Raw genomic sequence first — 23,722 nt, forward strand, 5'->3', positions numbered from 1 at the left:
CTGGCTGAACAACTATGAGTGTACGTGGGAAGTCCTTTTGGAACAAGTGCGAATGATAAACTCTCACTCCACAGCTGTGGCAGAATGTCAGCCTAGAGCTCTGGGAGGTATCACATGGAGCAAGCCATTCTGGGAGCAAAGCCAATACAGAAGAAAGCAGGGCCAAATAAGGAAACAGCAAGTCCAAGCCTTAATGACATGAAGCCCCCGAGTCCAACCATGCCTGAAGCTACCTACTGTTGGGACTTCCATTTATATGAGCCATTACATTCCCTATGCTGCTTAATCCAAACACCAATTGTTTCTGTCATTTTCTTCTTTTTTTATTTTAATTGTTGTTCAAGTACAGTTTTCTGCTTTTTTCAACAGCAACAAATCCTGACCAATGGAACCACTGCCTGGAACCAAGAGGTCTCTGAGTTACACGGGCACTGGAGGCCATCCATCCATGTTTGGCACATATCAAGCATTTGACAATGGTGTGTTGACCTAATGAATGAGTGAGTCATTCATCATTCTGGCTCTGACTTCTCAAACTGAAGTAAGGCTATCCTGTCAACATCCACTACAAGCCACAGAATAAACCAACAGCATATTCATAGGGCATTAATTTAAATGATGGCAAGTAGCTTAAAATACTTTTTTATCAAAAGAATTTAGAGCACAACCAAATATGATTCACTCTAGGGATGCAAGGATCAGACAATATTAGGAAATCTATCAATATTATTCATCTCATTAACAGACAAAAGAAAAATATACATGGCTCCTTAGATGCTGATCTTGTTGAATTTCAACAGTTATTCCTTACTTTTTTAAAATCCTCACCCAAGTATATGTTTATTGATTTCAGATAGAGAGGAAGGTAGAGGGAGGGAAAGAAACATTGATGTGAGGGAGAAATATCGATCAGCTGCTTCCCTTAAGTGACCCAACCAGGGGTGGAACCCATAACCTTTTGGTGTATGGGGCTATTTCTGCTTTTTAAAACATCCCTTGGTTTAGTCAATGCAGCTGGCTTCAGTGTCAGCCAGGGCGTCAGTTGTCTGGTTTTGCTGCTTTTCTGGCCCTGGAGCTAAACATAAGTTAGGCCCAGATGTACCTGATGTGGGTCAGAACCTCATTGTCCAGGGGCTTAATGCTTAAGGGCTGTTCTCTGGCCCCCTTGTTTATTTCCCTCTAAGGGGATCCAACCAGCAGGACTACCAGCATGCTAGGGGAGAAAAGGTCAGGGGAGGGTCCAAACTTCATGACCAGAAAGGTCAAGGGGTCTAAACTGTATGACCAGTGAGTGAGAGATACACTAGGGGAGAAAATGTCAACCTGGGGACAAGGTCCTTGTGATCTCAGTTTTGCCCGTTGCCAGGCACCTGGGGCTTTCCACCCTGGTGACCTTTGGGAGGTGGGCTATCGTCCTTGCTCTGCTCGTGTCTAACTGCCTCCCACAGCATTATTTGTATGGTAATATCATCATTCAAAATACTATATACTTTATACATTTATTTGCTTATTTTCTTTCCCATTTGTGTATCAACTCTGTACAAGTGGGATTTTTGCCTGTTTTGTTCTTTGCTGTATCTTCAGCACATAGAAAGATTACCAGCACATAGTAAATAGGCTTGAACATGTTTGTAGAATGAATGAATAAATAAGTTGTCAACAAGGAAAAAATAATAAAAAATAAAAAATCTCTTAACAAACTAGGAAGAGAGGGAAACTTCCTTAAGAGAGATGAGCTCAAACCAAAAGCTAACATCACATTTCAGGGGAAACGTTAGAGCACTTCCACACTGAAGTCAGTACAAGTCAAAAATGACCCTAATATCACAATTGTTTACCACTATTCAGGAAGCATTTGCCAACCAATTAGACAAATTTAAAATGTTTTTCTACCAATTGGAAAGATAGAGGAATTGAAATTTTATTAACTTGCAAATGATGTGATTATATGTCTGGAAAAATTCCTTCCCGTAAAAAATAAAATAAGATCTGAAAAATGATTAGAACCAGTAGGACAATTTCATAATATTAATCAATATCAATAAAAGAGGCTATAAGTCAATAGCTTTCCTATATACAAAAAAACAACAAACTATGAAAATGATGGTGACTGAGCCAACATAAATGATTATTCTAAAACACACTCCTTCTTGCTTTCTTTTTTTAAATATATTTTATTGATTATGCTATTACATTTGTCCCATTTGCCCCTTCCCTCCCCTCCACCCTGTACCTCCTCTCCCACCCATGTTCCCCTCCTTTAGTTCATGTCCATGTGTCATACTTATGAGTTCTTTAGCTTCTACATTTTCCATACTATTCTTGCCCTCCCCCCTTCTATTTTCTACCTACCATCTATGCTACTTATTCTCTATACCTTTTCCCCCACTCCCCTCCTCCCACCCCCCTGTTGCTAGCCCTCCATGTGCCCTCCATTTCTGTGGTTCTGTTCCTGTTCTAGTTGTTTACTTAGTTTCTTTTGGTTTTGTTTTTAGGTGTGGTTGTTAATAATTGTGAGTTTGCTGTCCTTTTACTATACATGTCTTTTCTTTATCTTCTTTTCTTAGATAAGTCCATTTAGCATTTCATAAAATAAGGGCTTGGTGATGATGAGCTCCTTTAACTTGACCTTATCTGAAAAGCACTTTATCTTCCCTTCCATTCTAAATGAGAGCTTTGCTGGATAGAGCAATTTGGGATGGAAGTCCTTGTCTTTCATGACTTGGAATCCTTCTTTCCAGCCCCTTCTTGCCTGTAAGGTCTCTTTGGAGACATCAGCTGACAGTCTGATGGGAACTCCTTTGTAGGTTACTGTCCCCTTATCTCTTGCTGCTTCTAGGATTCTCTCCTTCATTTTTACCTTGGCTAATGTAATTATGATGTGCCTTGGTGTGTTCCTTCTTGGGTCCAACTTCTTTGGGGTTCTCTGAGCTTCTTGGATTTCTTGGAAGACTGTTTCCTTTGCCAGATTGGGGAAGTTCTCCTTTATTATTTGTTCAAATAACTTTTCCACTTGTTGCTCCTCCCCTTCTGGTACCCCTATAATTCAAATGTTGGAACATTTAAAGGTGTCCTTGATGCCCCCAAGGCTCTCCTCGATTTTTTGAATTCTTATTTCATCCTGCTTTCCTGCTTGGTTGATTCTATCTTCCTTCTGGTCCACTGTATTGTTTTGAGACTCAGATTCCTTCCTTTCTCTATTGGCTCTCCTCCGCATATCTTCCTGCATCTCTTTTATGGTAACCTGCATCCTTTCATCTAAATTGCGCGCAAAATCAACCAATTCCGTGAGCTTTCTGATCACCAGCATTTTGAACTGTGCATCTGATAGATTGGCTATTTCTTGGTCGCTCAAAAGGATGAGTCCTGGGGGACTGATCTGCTCTGTTGTACACATGTCTTATGTCTTTCCCTGTCTCTCCTATTTTTTTTTCCCCCGGTCTGGTCGCTCTAGTTACGGTGGGGGGCGGAGCCTTAGGTGTTCACCGGGGCTGGGCGCCCCAGTCACTAGATTGTGACGTTATATGTGGGGGCAGGGGGCGGGGGCGGGGTCGGGGGCGGGGGCGGGGGGCGGGGGGCGGGGGCGGGGGGCGGGGGGCGGGGGGCGGGGGGCGGGGGGCGGGGGCGGGGGCGGGAGGGAATCAATGGCGGCAGTTCAGTTCTCCTGGGCCCAGACCCTTCCCCAGGCTCCTGGGCTGTGAGCTCTACCCTGGTCCACAATCGCTGCCTCACTGGATCCGGCAGCCACAGCATGCGTACTCAGGGATCACCACTGCGTTCTTGCACCCTGGATGGCTGTTGCGCCGATTCCACACCAAACTTTCCCCAACCTCCGCGAGCCGCCGACCTGCGCCAGCCCCGCACCCACTCGGCTCTTTGTCTCCTACCAGTCTGGATGAACGGGTCTACTTCAACTTCTTGGCTGTCCAACTTCCTTTCAGATAAATCCTCTGTCAGTTCTGTATGTTATGCTGACCGTACTTTATTGTTGTTCTAATCTTGGTTGTGCGAGGAGGTACAGTGCGTCCACCTATTCCTCCATCTTGCCGGAAGTCAAGAACCTCCTTCTTGCTTTCTGTCACTTTCCCCCTTCTCTGACTGCATGAATTCTGGTAGAATGCTTGAAATGCCCATCACAGCTCTAAACAAACAGACCCATCAAACCAGGTGTTTATCTTGCCTTGACTCAACCATCCCTGCTGACTCGGGAGCCCATCTCCTGAAACTCCTCATTCCCCAGCCACCTGGGTAAGCCCAATGGGTCCCTCTCCAAAGTTTGGTCTCCCTCCAGATGTTTTTCCCCACTCATCCAGAGGTCTTTACTCCAAATGCAAATTTGATCATGTTGCTCCCCTACTTAAAATGCTTCAGGGGCCTCCTGGGAGCTTAGGACAATCTAAGCTCTTTACTACCAAAGCTTACAGGGTTCGTGCAGTGCCCCAGCCCAGACACCTCCCAGTCTCCTGCCCTATCCCATCATCCAGCTGCACTGAGCTGCTGTCTCTTCTTCCAGTACACTGTGATCTCCTTGGCTACAGGTTCTTTGCACATGCTGTTCCTTTCACATGACTCTTCTCTCTTTTTTTAATTTTTTAATTTTATTTTTCAATTACAGTTTACATTCAATATAGTTTCATATTAATTTCAGATGTACAGCATAGTGGTTAGACAATCATATACTTTACACAGTGATCCCCCTAATATTTCAAGTACCCACCTGGTACCATATATGGTTATTACAATGTTATTGACTATATTCCCTATGCTGTACTTTACATCTCCAGGACTATTTTGTGACTACCACTTTTTAATCCCTTCCTCTTCCACCCAGAGCCCTTACCCCTCTCCCCTCTGGCAACCATCAGTCTGTTTTCTGTATCTATGCCCCATGGCTCATTTTTACCTGGCTGTGCATGCTTGCACTTTCTGATTACTACCCCTCTTGGGAAATGTTAGGTCCATCTCCAGTTCCTCCAGCTCCTCAGACTTCCCTGCTGTACACTCACAGCCCTGGGATTGGCATGTTTAGGTCTGTTCCCTCCAGACTATAAGGCTCACAGGAGCCAGTCTGTGCCATTCACAGAGCCCAGCACAATGCCTGGCACCAAGCAGGCACTCAAGATAGATTTCCTTGATTTTAACTTAAATCATACACTCCCCAAATTGGCACAGGGTTCATTTCTTTGTGTCACATGTGAGACTATTCTTGGCACCTTGACTTACCATTCCGGCTCCTTTGAGACAACAGCAGCACATATGGACATGCTCACTCTTGTGCACACTCAAAACACTTGGGCAATCTGTTATTCTCAAAAGTTCCCTTCCACCATGACATTCTACCCTTGAGAAGGCCTTGCTTCTAACTGAATGTTATAAACAGGGTATTGGAGGCTGCTACATAAAGCACATTCTAGCCAAACCTGACCTGGGTCTATTAAAAGAGGAGACATGTTTTTAAAAAAAGTGTGAAGATTTTCTCTGAAATGTCTCCCTTAGCATGCACATGCCTATAAGGTCAATAGCAAACAGACTCAATTTTGTTTGAAAGTCTTAAACAAATAAACAAAAATGTCAAAGCTGTACTTACATATGCCTTGTTGCTGTAATTAAAAAAAAAAACCATGCCCTGTGTTTGGGGTGAGAGAGAATTTTTTATTACAAAGGCCTTTCCTTCCCAACATGTGTTAGAATTATGGTCACTATAACATCTCTACCAGGTCTAAGCCAAAATACAGTGCAGGCTCTGGTCTTAACCAGGTGTCAACTCTGTGTCACCAACCATGGGCCATCCCGACCTTAGTGGGGGGACAATGTCGCCAGTGAGGCCTGGTCACTGGAAATGTTGTTCCTGAACCTACTCCAGCCTCTGGGCTTCACTTGACATTCGTGGGATAGGACAGACAGAGAACAAGGTGGGCAGCACCATGAGGACACACGCAGACAACCCCAGAATGGCGATCTGGCTCTTTAAATGTCAGTGTCAGAGTGTACAGAGACAAGGGAAGGCCCTGCCCTGTATGGATGGGAATGGAGAGACATACAACCAAATGCAACGCTTCAGCCAACGATGGTCCCTGGATGGATGGGTGGGGGTTGAGGGAGAAGAGAAAGCTGCAAAAGGTGTTTTGTCACAACTGAGGGCATTTGGACATGAACTGGATATTAGTAGATATTCTAAAATTACTGTAAATTTACAGAGGCAGATAATACCAGGTGGTTATGTAGGAGAATTTTGCTATTTTTAGAAGTATAGGCCAAAGTATTTAGGGGTAAAGTGTCAGAATGTCTGCAACTTGTTTCTAGATGGTTCAGGGGGAAAAGTGTGTATGTGCATATACACACACACAGATTGTATGGGGCAAAATGTTCAAACAAAATCTAGGTGAAGAAAATACTGTTCTGGTAACTTTTCTGTAGGTTTGCAAATTTTCCAAGTCTACAGTTGGGTAGAAACTACAATGTAAAATGTAGTTCCTTTGATAACATATCATAAACAGGTAAAGGACACACAGAAAGGGGCTGTTAGGTGTTTAACTGGTGACTAGCATTCTGATCATTTCAGAACTCAAAACATACCTACCGCCCATGAGCATGACATTCCTTTACAATACTGGTAGTTTTATGATACTTTTTTTCACTTTCCACACAAGGGGAAAGTGTGCCCTCCACCTGGAATGCTCACCACCCCCCACTCAGGAAAGCATCCCCAGATTTCATTAGAGAGGTGAAACCTCCATTCTTTAATTTGCTTTGGGAAACAGAACAGGACATTAAAACTCGCCCCCAACTCCATCACCATAACCCACAGAACATCCATGTGATTATGAGGTTAACAGCTGACTTGCCCAGTAATCGGAACCTCTGTGCAGGCAGGACAGCGTTCAGTTCCTGTTCACTCATTCACAGCGCAGGGCACACAGTAGTCACTCAACAAACACTTGCTAAGTGAAGGAGATATTATACAGCCCTTTGTGTGCACATGAAGATAATGTAACAAGAAATGATTGACAAGTAAGAAACATAACAAAATGGTGATTAGAACAACACTGAAAATTAAAAATTGGGAAAAAATACATTAAAAACCCCAAACTACCAAAACTAAAACAGTAGCTACAAGGGGGTGGAGATTTCAAAAGTGAGTTTCCATGGAAAAGTCCTGGGTGCGTGATCACACACCGAAGAGAGGAGGACTGCAGCGACCTGGGGGCACGGGACAGTAAGTAAAGTGGGGGTGGGGGGAGTCAGGAATCGGGGAAAACTTTTCTCACTTGCTTGAATTTACAGATAGAAAAAAAAAATCCACCACAGTCACTCAAGGCTGCAGGACACCCAGGCTCTAACTCCACCTCTGCTACTAACTCTCACACATCCCCCTCCAGGCAGTTTCCTCACTGGCAAATGAGAGGGTGGGTCTAAGGGAGCGACGAGATCGCAACCAAACCAAAAGATATCTAACGTACAGTATATTCAACATAGACAATAACGTACTGTAAGTATGTCATGTGCTAAATATCATTACAATGGCAACCATATCACAATATGTAAATGCATCAAAGTAACATGCTATGTACCTTAAATTTATGTAGTATTACATGTCAAGTTTACTCCAATTTTTAAAAAATCATATCTAATGATTCTATTCAAAGGACAAAAATCTATTTCTTTCTTTCAATTGCTTGTAATTCCTAAGGTTTCTACAAGTTATTTGTTATTCATTTTTGAAATAAAGAAAAGATTTACATTTTCTTGAAGCGGTTTTTAAAAAGGGGGTTATAAACAGATCAGAATAACACACCCTGCTCTTGGCCGTGGATCCTGAGTAGCATAGTTGGGAGCCAGTGCTGGTCATGAAACTTCAAAGCTGTGAGAAATCTTCACCATTTTACATTTACGTAATGCTCCCCAGTCCACCAAGGAATTTCACGTAGTCCAGCCCCACCTGCTCACTCCAGTGATCAGGAAGCTGCCTCAGAGCAGTGGCACCTGCAGCACTGTGCTGAAGCTGGGTCTCCCTGGGAGAGCCGACGGGGCACACACCGCAGTGACTCTGTGTTAGTGGGTTGAAGATCGCCATGGCAGGAATATTTGCACCATGGAAATAGACAAAGACTACAAATTTGAGCTTTCATCCCCCACACACGCCAATTTAGCCTCTCCCTTCCCTTAATCCTGCCCCTAAACCAAGACTTGACCTCAGGCCTCCCTCCTTCCTACTCAGGGCTCCTTTCACCCTGTTTATGGTTCCCGTTTAGTTTCCTGCCCTTGTAAAACCATAAGGTGAACTGCCCAGCCCTCTAGGGCAGGGACCCCACTAGATTAATATCAGACCCCTGCCTGTCCTGGTCACAAATCTATCCCTGAGCACAGCACAGTGCCTGGCACACAGCGACCCTTGATCCACACCCAGCCTTGAAGAAGACACTGGCTCCTGCTCAGAGATCGCGCACACCTACAACTGTGCATACAGGTGGGCAAAGGCCACACGCAGCTCAAGTCCCAGCAGTGATCCCCGGGAAAGCCTGAACCCAAGTTCTCACCCTCTTCTCATACCTAAAGAACAAAAGTCTCTAGACTCTCCCCATCCACACCCTAGCAGAACATCCCAGACAAAACTAGCGCTTCATAAATGCATCTTGATAATTCTGCCCTTCTGTGGGCCCAATGAGCATGTCAACCATCAGGGTTCACGCATCCCCATCCCCATCCTCATGAGGTTCTCCAAGCCTGATTCTTGGCCCTCAGAGTTGAAAAGGTTGATCTAGCTCCAGGCAAAGTGCAATGCCTGGCAGGAATTTCTATCAGATTCCCTGGGAGGGAGACCTACACACATGTTCTCTGACCCGCACAACTCAGCATCAGGACAGATGCTGCCTTTCACCTGCCACCATCTGTCCACTGGGCAGGGGCCAGGGGAGCTTCTGCTCCCAGATGAATGTGGACCAGGGACAAAACCCTCAAAGACACTCTTTTCCCACCTGCTCTGCCCCACAGAGTTGTGTTTCCCGGTGCCACCTCACTGTGCTGTGCCCTTTTGAGTCCCTCCAGTTTGTGTGCGTTAAAACATTTCCCAGCTACATGCTGAGTGCCAGACCCTGCTAGGCCCTTCTCTAAGCCCTTCTGTGTCCCAGTACATGTGTGCATCTTCCCCTCTAGACTGTAAGCTCAGTCCACGTCTGACTGTATCCCCAGGGCACCTGACAGAGTGCTGAGCACGTGGTAGGTGCTCAAATAAATACTGAATAGTTTTTTTGAAAAAGTGATCACCACATGATAGTGGTTGTCATAGGAAAGTAGAGGGCCTGTGTTCTAACAGCTCCTCTTGGCTCTGTGGTTGGTGGAAGAATGATTTACAGGCTGATAACAAACTAATATGCTGAGTGTTAGCTGGGTGCCCAGTGACTATAACTAAGCCTTTCTTACCACACCGAACCTTCACATCAACTTTAAAACCTAAGTCCACTGCTATCTACCTTCACAGATGGTAGATTGAGACTTGGAAACTCCAACAACCACACCAGGATCTCCACCTCCCCTAACATCCTCCTGGCAGTTCCCTTGTCACCAGGGCCACCCTGTGAGGAGATTGCCTACAGGGGCTCCCAATGAGACTAGCATACCTATTCTCTGCGCTTCAGTGAGTTCTCTTGGCCTAAGCCCAGCCCTACCCCTGGCCAGCCACAGCAGCTGCTCCCCACTCTGCAGAGGGACTCTGAGCTCCCATCTACAAGGAAGTAAGATGAAGGTTCCCATCAGATGAGAACCAATCAGGTGGTGTCTGCCACGCAGTAGGTGCTCACTCATATCTCTGAACTGACACGTGGAGGGGTAAGATAAGGACAAGGGGCCCGAGCCTCCCAGTGAGAAGGACCCTAGCTCACCGGGAGCCAACCCCACTTTCCCAGAGGAGAGGGGCTCCCCAGAAGCCCTTCCCACAGACCTCACACCTCTCTGCAGGAACACAGTTTTGCTCCTGTGATTTATGGACATTTTGTCTCTTAACTGTGTGACTTTATTGTGAGGAAACCTATTCCCACAGTATTTGTTGAATGAGCAACCATTACTTGCCACTTGTACTTCTGCATGCTGATTCACAAGAACACAGGATTTCTAGCAAAGTAAGCCCCAGGGGAGAGCAGTTTTCTGCTGCGAGCAGTGAGTATGGGTGGATCACATTGCCTCTCTGTGCCTCAGTGTCCTCAGGTGTGCAGCAATGGTGTTATTAGGCAAGCAAATTTCTGATGTTCAAAGAGGAGAATTTTGAGGGGAGAAGTGTTTGCCCTGTTTTGGAAAGCCTCCTATAAGTGAGCTTGTGTTGAAATGGGCAGATTGTGAGGACCCAGCCCTGCTGGACGAATGTAAAGGTTAAGTCTCTTCACTCGTTCACCATTCACCCACATATGCATGTGTTTGGTAGATCAGTCAGTCAGTCAGTTAACATCCCATCACAGCTCAACAGCCTTAAACACTTGAAGAAAATGCCCAAAGAAGGGATTCAGCCTTCCAGGCAGGGCTTTCACTCTCAGATTGCACAAATGTGTGTTTCTTCTTTGAAAATAAAAATTATCTCTGGCCTGCTCATTTCTTCCCATGTGTTTTGAGCACCTCCTTTGTGCCAGCTCTGTTAGACTTCATTCTCCTGCAAGGAAGGTCTCGTCTGGGGTGTGAGACCCCCCACCTCTAGCCCAGGCAGGGTCCAGAATACAGTAGGCTCTCAGCCTGTGAGAGTGGCTAGAAAACAGTGATTTTTACATGGCAATGTGAAGGCGTGTACCCAAAGTTGAGATTTTCCCCAGAGTCCTGCGCTACGTTAGTGCTCAGGGGTAGGCTGATCTGTGCCACCTTTAGACCGGGTTAGCTCCCCCTCCTTGGTTGTTCTCTTCCCCAATCTGCTTATCAGCTCTCAAGCATCTCAGCCTTAGGCCAGAGTTGTTTTGCTCACTGATTCTTATTAGCTTTCTGTTCACTGCCCAAAGGGATGTGTGGCGCCTGCTCTACTTCCTGCTGCCTCCAGAAGTTCAGCTATCGACCTTGAGAAGCTAGAAACCCAGCACAAGGGAGAGAGAACTGTTCTGAGGCTATAGCCTTAACTCTCGGATCCACCAGCCCCTGCGACCTGGGACAAAGCACTTCACCTCTCCACAATGACTTCTTGGACATTCCATCAGCATTCCCATGGTCTGCTCCTTAGGACATGGTTTCCTTCAAACATCAATAGGCATTGCAGGGAAAAAATGGGGACTCTTGCCAAACTTGTTTGGGCACTTCTGGCTTAAGCTCAGTCTCATGTGGTCTTTCTCACAGGACCCAAAGGAACCTATAAAAGGTCAGTGTGCACAGGGGCATCTCTCAAGAGAAGTGACCTGCTGCTGCACCGATCACACTGGGGACATGCCAGACAGGAGATCTTGAAGCAAGGGGGAGGTGAGAAGGCCAGGCTTTCTCCCTTGACAGACAGAGTCAAAGACACCAGTTTAAGTCTGAGCCCTATAATTACCTGTAATGTTGGGGCAGGTATTTAAAACTGTTTTTTCATCTGCAAAATGGAAGCAAACAATGTGTATTCTGCTCAGCTGCTGTGATATTTGGAGCCAATGTATATAAAATCCCCTTAGGAGGTGCCCCAAATTAGCAGATATTATCAGCACTGGCTGTGTAGAAGATTAGTGGGGCTCACTGAAGGGCTTTTTCAATGATGTCTTGGCGGATCCTCTAAGACACTGTCCTAATTAGTGCCTTTGGCCAGTATAAGGACAGACAAAGACTTGGTTTGGTAAAAAACCATAATGAAGCAGAATGTGGGGTTCAAGAGGCTAAGTCTGTGTGTAGGTTCTTCATTCTTTGCTATGAGACCACCGCCCAGCACTTTGCCTGTCAAAACCTCAGCTTCTCATCTGTAAAACAATATTATTTTCCTCACAGGGTCTTCACGTGTCTCAAGTAAGATCATGCACACTCTTTAAATTACTTTAGTAGTAATTTAATACTAAGCTGTCTATGGGGTTATGCCAATGACTGTAATAAGGATCCTACCCCATGTCCATATTCATTCAACAAATGTTTAGTGAATGACTTCTCTATCCCCAGCACGGCTCTGAGGAATCAATGACAAGACACACAGAGCCTGTCTGCCCTCATGGGGCTTACAGTTTTTTAAATAATATACCTATAATTTTAGGATTGCAAGGAAACTCATCAACCAACCCCTTTCTTTTAAGCCAATGAGGAATCTGAGAAAGTAAAGAGGTACCCAAGGTCACACAGCCAGGTGTTTGCCGACAATGATATTTTAAAATTCCTAATGAAAATAAAATGCTACACCATTCAAAAAGCCAACATCTGCATCCTTGGCTATTTTGCTTTGTGTCCTAGGCACACCACTGAAGTATATGAACAATATAGGCAAGATCTGGCTCCATGGAACTCAGTCCAGTGGGGGAGGTAGACACTAAAGCAATAAACACATAGAGGATGAGAAACTGAGGTACCTGATTGCCCTTTCTAAAACACACATGTGGGCCTACCATCTCCTGATAGAAAAATCTTCCTGGGTTCCTCACTCTGTGTGGCAATAAAAATAAATAAAAATGGAAAGCAGCTGCCTTTATCAGGTGCTTACTATATGCCAGGTGCTTTACTATGATTAACTCAGGACATGCCCCAACAACCCATCACAGGAGATGCTATTATTGTCCCAGTTAACCAATGAAGAACTGAAGTTTTCCACTTAACAGTGCTCCTAGTGTATGCAGCTGCCTCCTCAACCCGAAAAATTTGGGATTCCCTAAGAATTCATTTTTGTCCCTTGTGCACACAGTAGTAGTCAATAAATGCCCACTGAATGAATAATCAATTGATTGGCCAAAGGGCCAGTGTCCTTCAAGGCACTGTCTGCTAATAAGCTCTAGTTTTGGAACTAGAGCTGGTCAGTCTCCTGATAATCACAAATGAGGCAGCTGTGATGTTGTACACAGAGTCAGAGCCAGACCTCAGAGCCCTGAGAGCAAGGTTGTCTCTGTGAACTTGGACCAAGTTCACACTCTACCATTATTTCATCACTCTAGGCCAGGCTGCTTAAAACTGTAATGATGAAGACACAAGAAATGATACAAGGAACCTAAATCTCTTCTAGCTCTAGAATTTAGGTCTCTGAAATGTAATGAGGTGGGGTGTGCCCAGGAAGGCCTCTGAAGTTGCACTCTGCCTGCTTTTAGAACCAGACCTAAAGTGAAACATTTTAGGGTAGGATGGGGATCAGGGGAGTACATAAAGAACCTCTCCCCCCACAGCTCAGTGGGTGGATTTACCTTAATAAAGTAGATATTCTCCTTGTGACAAATATGCTCAACCTGGAAAACCTCTTTTCCAGAGAAGTGTTTTGGATGTAGTGAGGCTGCTACCCCCTGAACCCCAGAACAGAGGGGCTAGTGTTATGCAAGAGTCCACGTTCACATACTGGAGGAGGACAAGAACCCAAAACCACCACTCCCGGTTCCTACACTCTCCTCCAGGAAGGCCTGGATGAGGAACAACAATGGAGTGTGGTCAAAGCAACCACAAACATGATGCGATGGCTGCACATCTGCGTCCACACAGAGAACTCACTACCCAGCAAGTGGAAGTCTGTCAGTCACTTAAAGTGAAAGCCACAACTAGGAGCTGAGGCTCCACAGAAAGACAGAGTTTTTGTTGTTATTCTTTTTGCTGTTGGGATTGGTTTTAAATGAATTCCTGTCCTAATGTCACCTGTGGCCATAATGGGGTTAACATTATAAGTTCCTAACTTATAGGACCATTGTGAGAATTAAATGAGATAAGTAAGCTAAGTGACCCACACAGAGCCTAACACATGGTAAATACTCATATTGTTGCTTTTGATGATGGTGGAGTGATGTGATGGTGGTGGTGGTGGTGGTGAGAGTGATGATGGTGGTGGAAGTGAGTGATGGTGATGGTGGTGATGTGTTGATGGCAGTGGTGATGGTAAAGGTGGTAAAGGTGGTACCAATGGTGGTGGTAGAAGTGAGTGGTGGTGATGGTGGTGGTTATGGTGGTGATAGTAGAGGTGGTGGTGATGGTGGTGCTGACAGTGGTGGTGCTGACAGTAGTGGAGGTGAAAGTGGTGATGGTGGTGGTGATGGCGGCAGTCATAATGGTAGTGATAGTGGTATTGGTGATGGAGCTGGTGGTGACAGTGGTGGTAGTAGTGAGGGTGATGGTGGTAGTGGTGGCGGATAAAACAACCTGAAAGAGAAATCCTACCAAGAGCTCTTCAAAATCCTCTCAGGTATCAAAAGAGAAGCTGATAATCCTGTGATGACCTCTCCTGGAGGAACACACTTGAACACTTTTCAGAAAAGAAATGAAGTGGCACCTCCCCCTGGGAAGGCCCAAGGCTGCCCAGATGCCCTGGGCCTCAGGAGAGCTCACTGGGTCCTTATGCGGAGAGAGGCTCACTGGGGCCATTGGGAAATGAAACCAGGTAACAGAGACCTGAGAAGATGAACTTCCCCAGAGTAAAGAGAAGGGGGAGGAAATTACAGTCACAGAGAGAGGCCACTGCTCAACAGCAGACTGGTTAAAATGAAAAGCATCAAGAGCAGAGGTGTGGCAGGAGGCAAGCAGGAAAGCTGGTATCCTGTTGACAAGGTGCCCCTTACAGAACAATTTGGCAGTGTCTAAGATCTTAAATGCATACACAGGATGACCCAACAACTTCACTCCTCAGTAACCACCTACGAAAACAGTCTGTCCACACATTCAGGAGGCATATACCAGAAGTATATTACAACAGTGTTATAAAGGCAAAAAACAGAACCTGCCCACCCATACCAGCAGGAAAACAGCTCAATAAACAGGAAGATTCTCATACTACACATTACTGTCTTGAAAACATTTTAAGACATGTAATTAAATTATTTTAAAAGGTTACAAAATAGATCAACAACCACAGTATTACTGCCCATATTTAAAGAACAGAAAGAAAGAAAAAAGAAAGGAAGGGAGGACCCTGCCAAGAGGAAGGGTTTGCTTTTGCCTTGTCTAGGAGGGAGGGCCACACACCGATGTGTAGACACTACACATCGGAGCAGGTGTCCACAGTTTGCCAGAACCGATGTCCAAGGTTTTTGGAATCAAGTATTTAATTTTATAATACGTCAGTTCTATTTATACCAACTCTTCCTTCCAAATCCTAGAAAAATCCCCTCATACTTAACAAAGGTATCTCAAAGGTGTCTCTCTTCTAGTATCAGAAATTAGAAATATTAATAGGGACACATGAAATTTGGCTATCTCTAAATTTTTTATGGCCTCCACAGACTTACACAGGCAAAGACAAAGCTTGGCATTGCATTTAATTGTTGCATGTAAGAGAAATTTTAAGCCCTGGCCGGTATGGCGCAGTTGGTTAGAGCATCATCCTGTACACCAAAAAGCTGGGTGTTTGCTCCCCGGTCAGGGCACATGCCTAGGTGGTGGGTTCCATCCCAGGTTGGGGTGCATATGAGGGGCCACCAATCAATGTTTCTCTCTCACATTAATGTTTCTCTCTCTCTCTCTTCCGCCCTAAAATAAAAAAAAATCTATTTTCAAAACTTTTAATTTAATTTTTAAAGATATTTTTACCTTTCCTTGTGTTCTTCCATTCCTCTGAAGACACACTCATTCATTACTGGGGAATTGTCCACAGACACAGCTGGGCAGGCCCAGGTTTTCTTTCTAAAAAATAATAACAAACAACATTTATACCCGGGTGCATTTATGTTATAAACACACAATGATTTGCATTAAATACATAAAGGGGAGTAGGTGAAAGGCTGTCCAGTGTCCATCAAAACCCACTCTCCCCTTACCCCACAGTTATTCAAGTTTTAACAGGGACTGCATTTCCCAGGCATCACTGCAACTAGGCACAGCCAGGAACTGAATTCCCAAAGAGATGTGAGAGGAGATGATATGTGCCAGTTCCCTTTCCAGGTCTTAAGAAATGGGCATACCTCACCCTATGGCTCCCACTGGCTGGAACTCAGCTCTGACCACACAGATGATGACAATGCTCTTGGAAATAACAGAGCAACAAGATAGATGGCCCCTGGGTCTCTGGCTGTGTGGAGCATAGCCACCTTCTCACCTTGTTCTTTCAGTCACTGTTGCATTGGATCCTGTTTTCATGGCTTCTTAACTCTCACCCCAGTGGCACAATGATTAAGGATTTTCACTGAAACCCCTCTGAGATGGATTTGGTTATTTGGTGCTTGGGGCATGCTGTGTCTATGGAGACAGGTGAAGCCAAACTATTTTTGGTTACAATTTTGGTAAAACCATGTGCATTTTCAAGTAGGTTATGCAAAGGAGTTGATAAGTATGTATTATCTTCTAGTGTGAAGACTCTCAAGTGCCTGTAGGGCACCCAGGACAGGATTAAAAATGCTGGGATCCACAAGTATGACTGCTGAGCCTCATTTCACAAAGTGACCACTTGGAATGGTAAAACGCCCTTCAAATGTAGATGGCACCCACATACATGTAAGGATTCAGTCTATGTGCTAGGAATGACAAAGACTAAAAGAAAGACTTGGGGACAGAGACAGAGCTAGAGAGAGATCCTGCCAATGGGTGGAGGATTCTGCCCACTATTCCACTCCCTGAGCATTTGCCCCAGGGGAGTCTGAGATATCTGAGGTTCTCTCTTCCGTCTCAGCACAAATCACCTACTTCATTTAGTGTCACCCAAACAGTTGTCAGTTTGAATGCTAAAAGAACAGGTTTTGCAGACCATATTGTGGGATGGTGTGTCGGTCTCCAACCTGGTGCAACCTCAGTGAAAGGGAGTTCAGGGGAATTTTGAAACCATGATCTTCACGCCCCGCTCCACTTCATTGGCTGTGTCGACTGCTGAGCCTCACAGGCCAGCTTGGCCAAATCTCTGCCATATGCTTCATTGGGGGTCTGGCCTTCTCCCAGATGAAAACACCATTTGGATTAACTCTCAGATCCAGGTGAGCAGGACCAGATACCTGGGACCCCAACACCACAAGGCATTGGACAATCTGTACTGGGGAGAATCCCCAGCCACAACTTCCAATACTACTCCTTTAACTCGCAAAGAGCACTCCATGTGGTATTTTTAGCATCTGGATCCCAGTCTGGTACCACTGACCTGGCTTCCATCAGACCTTAACTTCATCAGCTGAGGTATGCGCATTACAGAGGGCTCAGAACAAGGCAAAAGGGAAGATGTGGATCCCGGAAGGAAGAGAGATGGAAGAGTAGTGGGACTTGAGCTCAGTCCCAGAGGTGCCATTGCATCCCCACTATGAAGGCAGAGGGGAGAAAGCAAGCAACCCGCCCCCGAGTTGCTTCTGCAGCTGTGAACACCTCAGCCTGCCTCACCGCAGCCTGAAAGCCACATTTGCACAGCATACCAAGCTCTTCTACAACCCAGGAACTGCCACAGAGGTATTCCATACCTATGTCCCAAAATGGTATCAACAGCGGGCCTCTCTGCATAGCCACATTTCCCAAGCAGCAGTCAGATGTCAGAACCTGCTCTCTACTGGCTCACCAGCTCCTTGTGGGTCAAGGGATTCAGATTTTCCTTCTAGGTATTAGACAAGGTACCCTGTAGGCAGCCATCAATAAACCATTGCCCTTCATCCTATGGCTAGAGGCAGGCATTGGGGTACCTGGCTCTGTACCCCAACACTGAGGGATGCCCAAGGGCCCATGGATTAACTCATTCAATTCTCACATCAGCCCTAGGAGGCAGCAGCAGATAGCACCTCACTTAAGGAATCAGGAAACTGGGCACAAAGAGGTTAAGATTTCTTCAAAGGTCAACAGACAGCAAATGATAAAGCTAAGACTCGAATCAGGCATTTGTTCTAGGGATCTGTGTTCCTAACAATAGTATTATAATGTGCATGGTAAAGCTCAGTACAGCTGAATGAATGAATGAACAAACGAATGAACAAATAATTTCTAAATCAGTTTCAGGACTGTGGGGACACAGTGTCTCTATAAAGCCCAGAAAGATAGACCATGAGCCTGACCTTACTCACCCTGGATGCCAACCAAGTGGCCGATATTCCCAGATCCCTCTCCAGGCAGCCACTTAGCCCCCTGAACACCCTGAACCCAAAATTGCCAAGTTCTGTAAAAGGAATCTATGTGCTTAATACCTTTGTTGGTAACAACCACAGCCACTGCTGACTCAGCACCTCCTATTTGTGGGCAGTAAGCCCAGGCTCTCACCCAGAGGCTCCACTCACCCACCCAGTCCCCCAGGGAAGGTGGGATCACACCCATTTGATAGATGGCAAAACCAGAGCCCCAGGCAGCTGGGATTAATTTAAGGTCACACCACTTGGTAAGGCAGTTTTCAAACTCTGAGGAGCTGGCTAAATGTCACAGGCTTTTTCCTCATGTCACAATACCCACCACTCACCTTGGTTAATCAGAAAGTTCCAGAAATAAATGCTGTTCTAATTCTTCAGCTGGAAAGTTCTGTATTAATCTAAATGTGCATCAGTATCCTAGCTAGGAACTCTGGCACTACCTCTTCCTCATTCCTCTCCTCGGCTGGCTAGAATAGCACTGGCCAGCATTGCTAAGCATCAACCTCCTGCAAAGTATCCATTGGACATAAAGTTCTGCTAATTCTTCACTGAAATACAGTTCTTTTCAGGAAGCACCAAGTGGTGGTGAAGATGTGAAGCAACCAGAAGTCTCACATCCTGCTGCTGGTGGGAGCATAAATAGGTTCAACCACCTAGAAGATCGTGGCCATAACTACTCAACCTTCATTTACTGCTAGGTACACAGATGCATCAAGAGGCATTTTCTAGAATGTTCTCATTAGTACTACACAGCCCTGGGTTAGCTTCCTACTGCCATAAAAACAAATTACCACAAACTCAGTGGCCTAAAACAGCACAAGTTTATCGTTTTATAGGTCTGGAGTTCAGAAATGGTTATAAAATGAGACAGCCAGGCTGCATTCCTTTCAGAAGCTCTAGGGGAGAATCCATTCCTGTCCCTTTTCCAGTGTCTAGAGCTCACCCGCATTCCCAGGCTCCTGGCCCCTTCCTCCATTTCAGAGCCAGCAATGTAGCACCTGCAAATCTCTTTCCTCTCTCACCTGTGGTCACATCTCCTTCTCTGAACCAGACCCTCCTGCACCCCTCTTCTAACGATCCTTGTGACCACACTGGGCCCAACCACGTAATTCAGGATCACCTTCCCTTGTCAGGACCCTTAGTTTTGCCACACAAGGTAACACAGGCACAGGCATTGCCAGTGAGTGGCACCTGTGACCAGGGATTAGGGGGTATTTTTGGCCTACCTTCAGCCCCAAACCAGAAGTGACCCAAATGCTCATCAGCTGTAGAGTGAATGAAACAAATGATGGTGATGCCCAGCAATGAGAACGGACGATCTACAGCTGCATGTAACAGCAAGGATGACTCTCACAAGCCAATGCTGAGCCAAAGACACCAAACACAAGAACACTTGCCACATGAGTCTGTCTGCAGAAAGGGAAGACCCAGGTAAAACTGCCCCAACTGTTAGCTGTCAGGATGGTGGGTATAGTGAGGAGGCACTGGGTGGAAGAAAGCACGGTGGCGGGGGGGGGGGGGCACTGGGTGCTGGCAGGGCTCTTCTCTTAGTCTGGGCACTGCCTGCACTAGTGTGTTCCATTTGTGGAGCTCCATCAGTCTGCACAGTCACGGGATGTGCACTTTTCTGTGGGCATGTTATGCTGCAATACGAAGCTTTAAAATTTTTATAACAACTATTTTGTCTATTCAAAGGTTTCCCCACACTCCTCCCAAGTTCTCAGTAATCCTCTCAAAAAATTCATTTGTTGAGTGTTTGTTTCTATAAATCAATATAGCTGTGCTAAATTTCCCAACTCTGCACCCTACAATTTAAGGTCTATATTTATGAAAATACAATAAATGAATTTATAACTGCAGAAGAAGAGGTAGAACAGGAGGAGGAAGGGAGAGAGAGTTGGGGGGAGGAAGAAAAAGAAGCAGAAGCAGTTGCTGCTTCTCTCCTCTCTCTTCCCATCCCCACCTCACGGGCATGTGTCATTTCACCTCTGCATGAAGCAGATCCCAGCTGACTCCTCAATACCCCGCACCCTGCCTGTTGTGGCCCACCGGACTGACCAAGAGTGTTCCCCTGAAACCTGCCACATGGTCGTTCCTCAGTCTCTCCTTCACTCCTTTCACCCACCTGACATGCCTATGGTAAGCTCCTCTCCTCCCAGGAGCTTCCTCCAAATATCTATAGGACTTGCGATACAAACCACAGCATTTGAACTTAATTGCTACTGTTACATATTAACTGCTAATAGTATCAAGATCCTTACTGTAATTCCCCAGACAGACTGCAAACTCTCAAGAACAGAATTAGCTCTTACACACTCAATTCTCTTCCACCTAGTTCTGACTGCATGTGAACTTCTAATACTAATTAATAATAACTGCTACTAAAAGGAACAGCCTTTGTTGAGTATCTGTCATGCATTAGGTTCAGTGGTCCTTACACATTATTTCATTTTCTCTTCTCCCACCCAGTGAAGTGGGTGCTATCATGGTACCTCTTTTGAATAGGAGATAATTTTGAGACACAGGGTGGCTAGTTAACCGGCCCAAGGTCCCTAAGCTGCCACAGGAAAGATGGGATTTCAACCTGTTTCCAGAGCCTATGCTCTTGATCCAGACCCTACTTTGCTTTTGTAATGCCCCACCCAAATTGGGGGCCAGGCAGCTCGCTGGTGTTTAATAAACATTTTGATATGTTTGATCACCCGCCAAAAAAAGAGAAAAAGATACACTAAGTCAGTTAAAATTCTTCACAAGTATATAAATAAAACATCAAGACTCTTCATCAAATGATATCTTTTTAGCCTCCGATCACAGAAGAAGACACAGCCTCTGGAGAGATTTGCAAAAGCTCCGTGTGTTCATTGGTCTGGCGTTCAGCGGGCTTTATGAACATTTATCAGTAAGTAAGAGTCAAAGCTTGTCCTCCAGACTTTTATCAGAAGAAGGAGAGAGCTGGAGACTGTTTTTAGGGAGTGGGGGTGGGTGGTGGAGGGAGCAGTCTGCCAATCTCAGGGCCAAAGCTAAAGTCAGAGTTGAAGGCTGATTGGACAACTCAGGCTATGACCACAAAGTCCCAAGCCACCTGCCCCAGATGACCTCACCTCCCCTACGGCCCAGAAACATCACCAGAGGCCTTGACTGAAAACAAGGCCACTGCGCCTAAGGGCCCCTGAGGCCACTAAACTGGACCAGAGATAACGACAGGGGGCAGCGGCCACAAACCTGGCAGGGGTGTCAAGCCTGCGCGCTCCTTCCCTGAAGGCCTAGCCCAAGGTCAGTGACCAAACAGTGCTGGGGCCGGTGTGGACACAGCAGACCCCCGCCCTGTCCTCCCACAGATCTGCTCTCAGCACCTACATGGACGCAGAGGAGAGTCTGCCGCGGGAGCGTGCAGACTGCTGAGGAGACCCTATTTTTAACTGACTGTCTCTGAGGAGGGACATGGGGCTGGCTGGAGGCCAGGGCGGGCTTCAGTTACATCTGTGCCGCTAGCAATTTTTGCAGAATCAAACCAAAACAGTGTTTACATATTGTGGGATTGCTAAACTGTCACAAAGTTTTAAAAAGCACACTGATCATGACAGTACAATTATGATGTAGCAGTCACAGAGAGATGCACAGTTTCGGGGGAGCAGCACTTCCTCAGCCTGCAGGAACCACGGACAGGCATCACCTCAGTGGGCGCGCCCCCGGGTAAAACGAGACAATCTACATAGAGTGTTTAGCCAAGAAGACATACTCAGTTAGTGGTTGGTGTTAATCTGTTTTTATTTGTATTTCTACTCTATCTTTCTGGAGGCCAGACACTGTGGAGGTCTTGGAGGGTTGTTGGGGCAAGACTTCGGAAATGAGGTCCACCCTCTGATAGACATCTTCTTGGAAACCCAATCACTCACATTCCCATGGGCTCTCCCACTAGCTCAGTGTTCCTGCGCATGCCTTCCCCACCCAGATCCCACCTGCATGCACATGTCTCCCCACCTGCACCGGGGTTTGTGGCCCCCAACTGTGAGCACACTGACAAATACAATACTCCCTGAACAAAGGAACACTGTCAGCTAACTGCTTTCTGCATTCTAATGAAGGTGACACAAGTCTGCTATAGAATCAGGGCACCGCGGAGGCCATCACCACACAACTAAAGAAATAAATGGCCCTCACAGGGGGCTGGCCACCAAGATGCCCAGAAAAATGAGGCTCCAAGAGACAAAACCCCACCACACCCCCTGAGCCCTTGTGTCATTCTATCAAAGGAAGGTGTATACTGGGGACTTGAAGCACCATTTTCCAGACACCACGTCAAGATGTCCCATGATGAAATGGATGAAAGGCCATTGTGAGATCATACTTGCTCCAACACAGACTTTACACACCACTCCTGCCAGGCAGGCTACGGGTTCAGCACCTGACTCTCCACACGGCTTAATTACAAGCACAGGCCGGGCCATGCGTGCCACCGCCGTGGGCAGCAGTCCAGTGCTCCCTGCGTGTATAAACGCTGGCCGCATGGCACAGCCTCTAACACACACTCACTCAGGGAGGGTGGAGAGGAGTTAGGTCAGTCTCAGGGCCTTGTCACAAGTCTCCAGTCTTCGCAGTGGAAGATCAGATCCCAGATTCTAGAGCGAGGGTTCGGTGGGGACACCACCGGGGGCCACGTCCTGTCCAGCTCCAGGCTGCCTGTCTTTAGGCCAAAGGGTGTTCTGACTTCAACCAGGGCATCTCCTCTCGTATACAACTCATGTGCTGGGGTTTTGGATAAACTCTCTTATTACAAGACAGTTCCAGTGCAAAAAAGAAGCTTTAAAAAATCTTATTTTATACAAAATGACCACCACCTGCCTGCCTCTTTCTAGGGCTCTTCCAATAATGTCTTCAGTGGACACTCGATACATTTTTGTTGGTGGACAGAGAGCACGCTTATCCACTCGAGGAGAGCCCAAAGGCAGGAGGGAGCCACACAGTGGTTGGAGTGGCCTGGGGCTTCCCACCTGTGCTGTCTGCTGCTAGACAGACACTGTCCAAGCAGAGCCTGTCTGAGGGATGGCATGCAGGCTGCCCAGGGACCAGGGACCGTGTCTTCATTGTCATCACTGTCATCACTGTCATCACTGTCCTCCTCTTCCTCACCATGGGCAACAGTGACAGCAGCCTTCCTCTGTGCCAGGCACCCTGCATAGAGCTTCAAGTGCTTGAACCCATCTGATTCTTTCAGCCACCTTGTGAGGCAGGACTCCTTCTCACAGATGAGGAAACTGAGGCACAGAGGGGTTCAAGTGACTTGCCCAGGCTCACAGAGCTAGAGAGCAGAAGACACAGGGATAAGCATAAAAAACTAATGATGCTTGTCCCCCCCGCCGCTCTCAAACAGAAAAGTCCACAATGGAGGTAACAGTCACACTAAATGACCCTAGAAAAAGCTCCATGCCAATTTTCCTAGCTGGGGATAAAAACTAGATTTCTTGGGAAGGGAAAGTTTTCCTGACCTGATCCTTCACAGAACTGATCACACTCAGTACCTCAGCTAGGGGCTGGCAGGCAGGTTTGCCTCCTCTGTCACCATTCATTGCCTGTAAGGGTGGATGTTTACGTACAGCACTCTAAAT

General features: G+C 46.2%; 1 protein-coding gene across 5 annotated transcripts in view; it reads right to left on the reverse strand.

Moving 5' to 3' along the window:
• ARHGEF3 (Rho guanine nucleotide exchange factor 3) overlaps positions 1–23,722 on the reverse strand; it is a 321,899-nt gene that overhangs the window by 269,937 nt on the left and 28,240 nt on the right. For all 5 annotated transcript variants that reach the window (XM_045832234.1, XM_045832233.1, XM_045832236.1 and 2 more), the window contains one exon: positions 15,625–15,717. In XM_045832234.1, the coding sequence (XP_045688190.1) occupies positions 15,625–15,668 (44 nt within the window). In that variant the 5' untranslated portion in view covers positions 15,669–15,717. Of the gene's footprint in view, positions 1–15,624; positions 15,718–23,722 lie in introns of those variants that run through there.

This window comes from Phyllostomus hastatus, unplaced genomic scaffold, assembly GCF_019186645.2.
Source record: "Phyllostomus hastatus isolate PE091 unplaced genomic scaffold, TTU_PhHast_1.1 phas_contig_16, whole genome shotgun sequence".
NCBI lineage: Eukaryota > Metazoa > Chordata > Mammalia > Chiroptera > Phyllostomidae > Phyllostomus > Phyllostomus hastatus.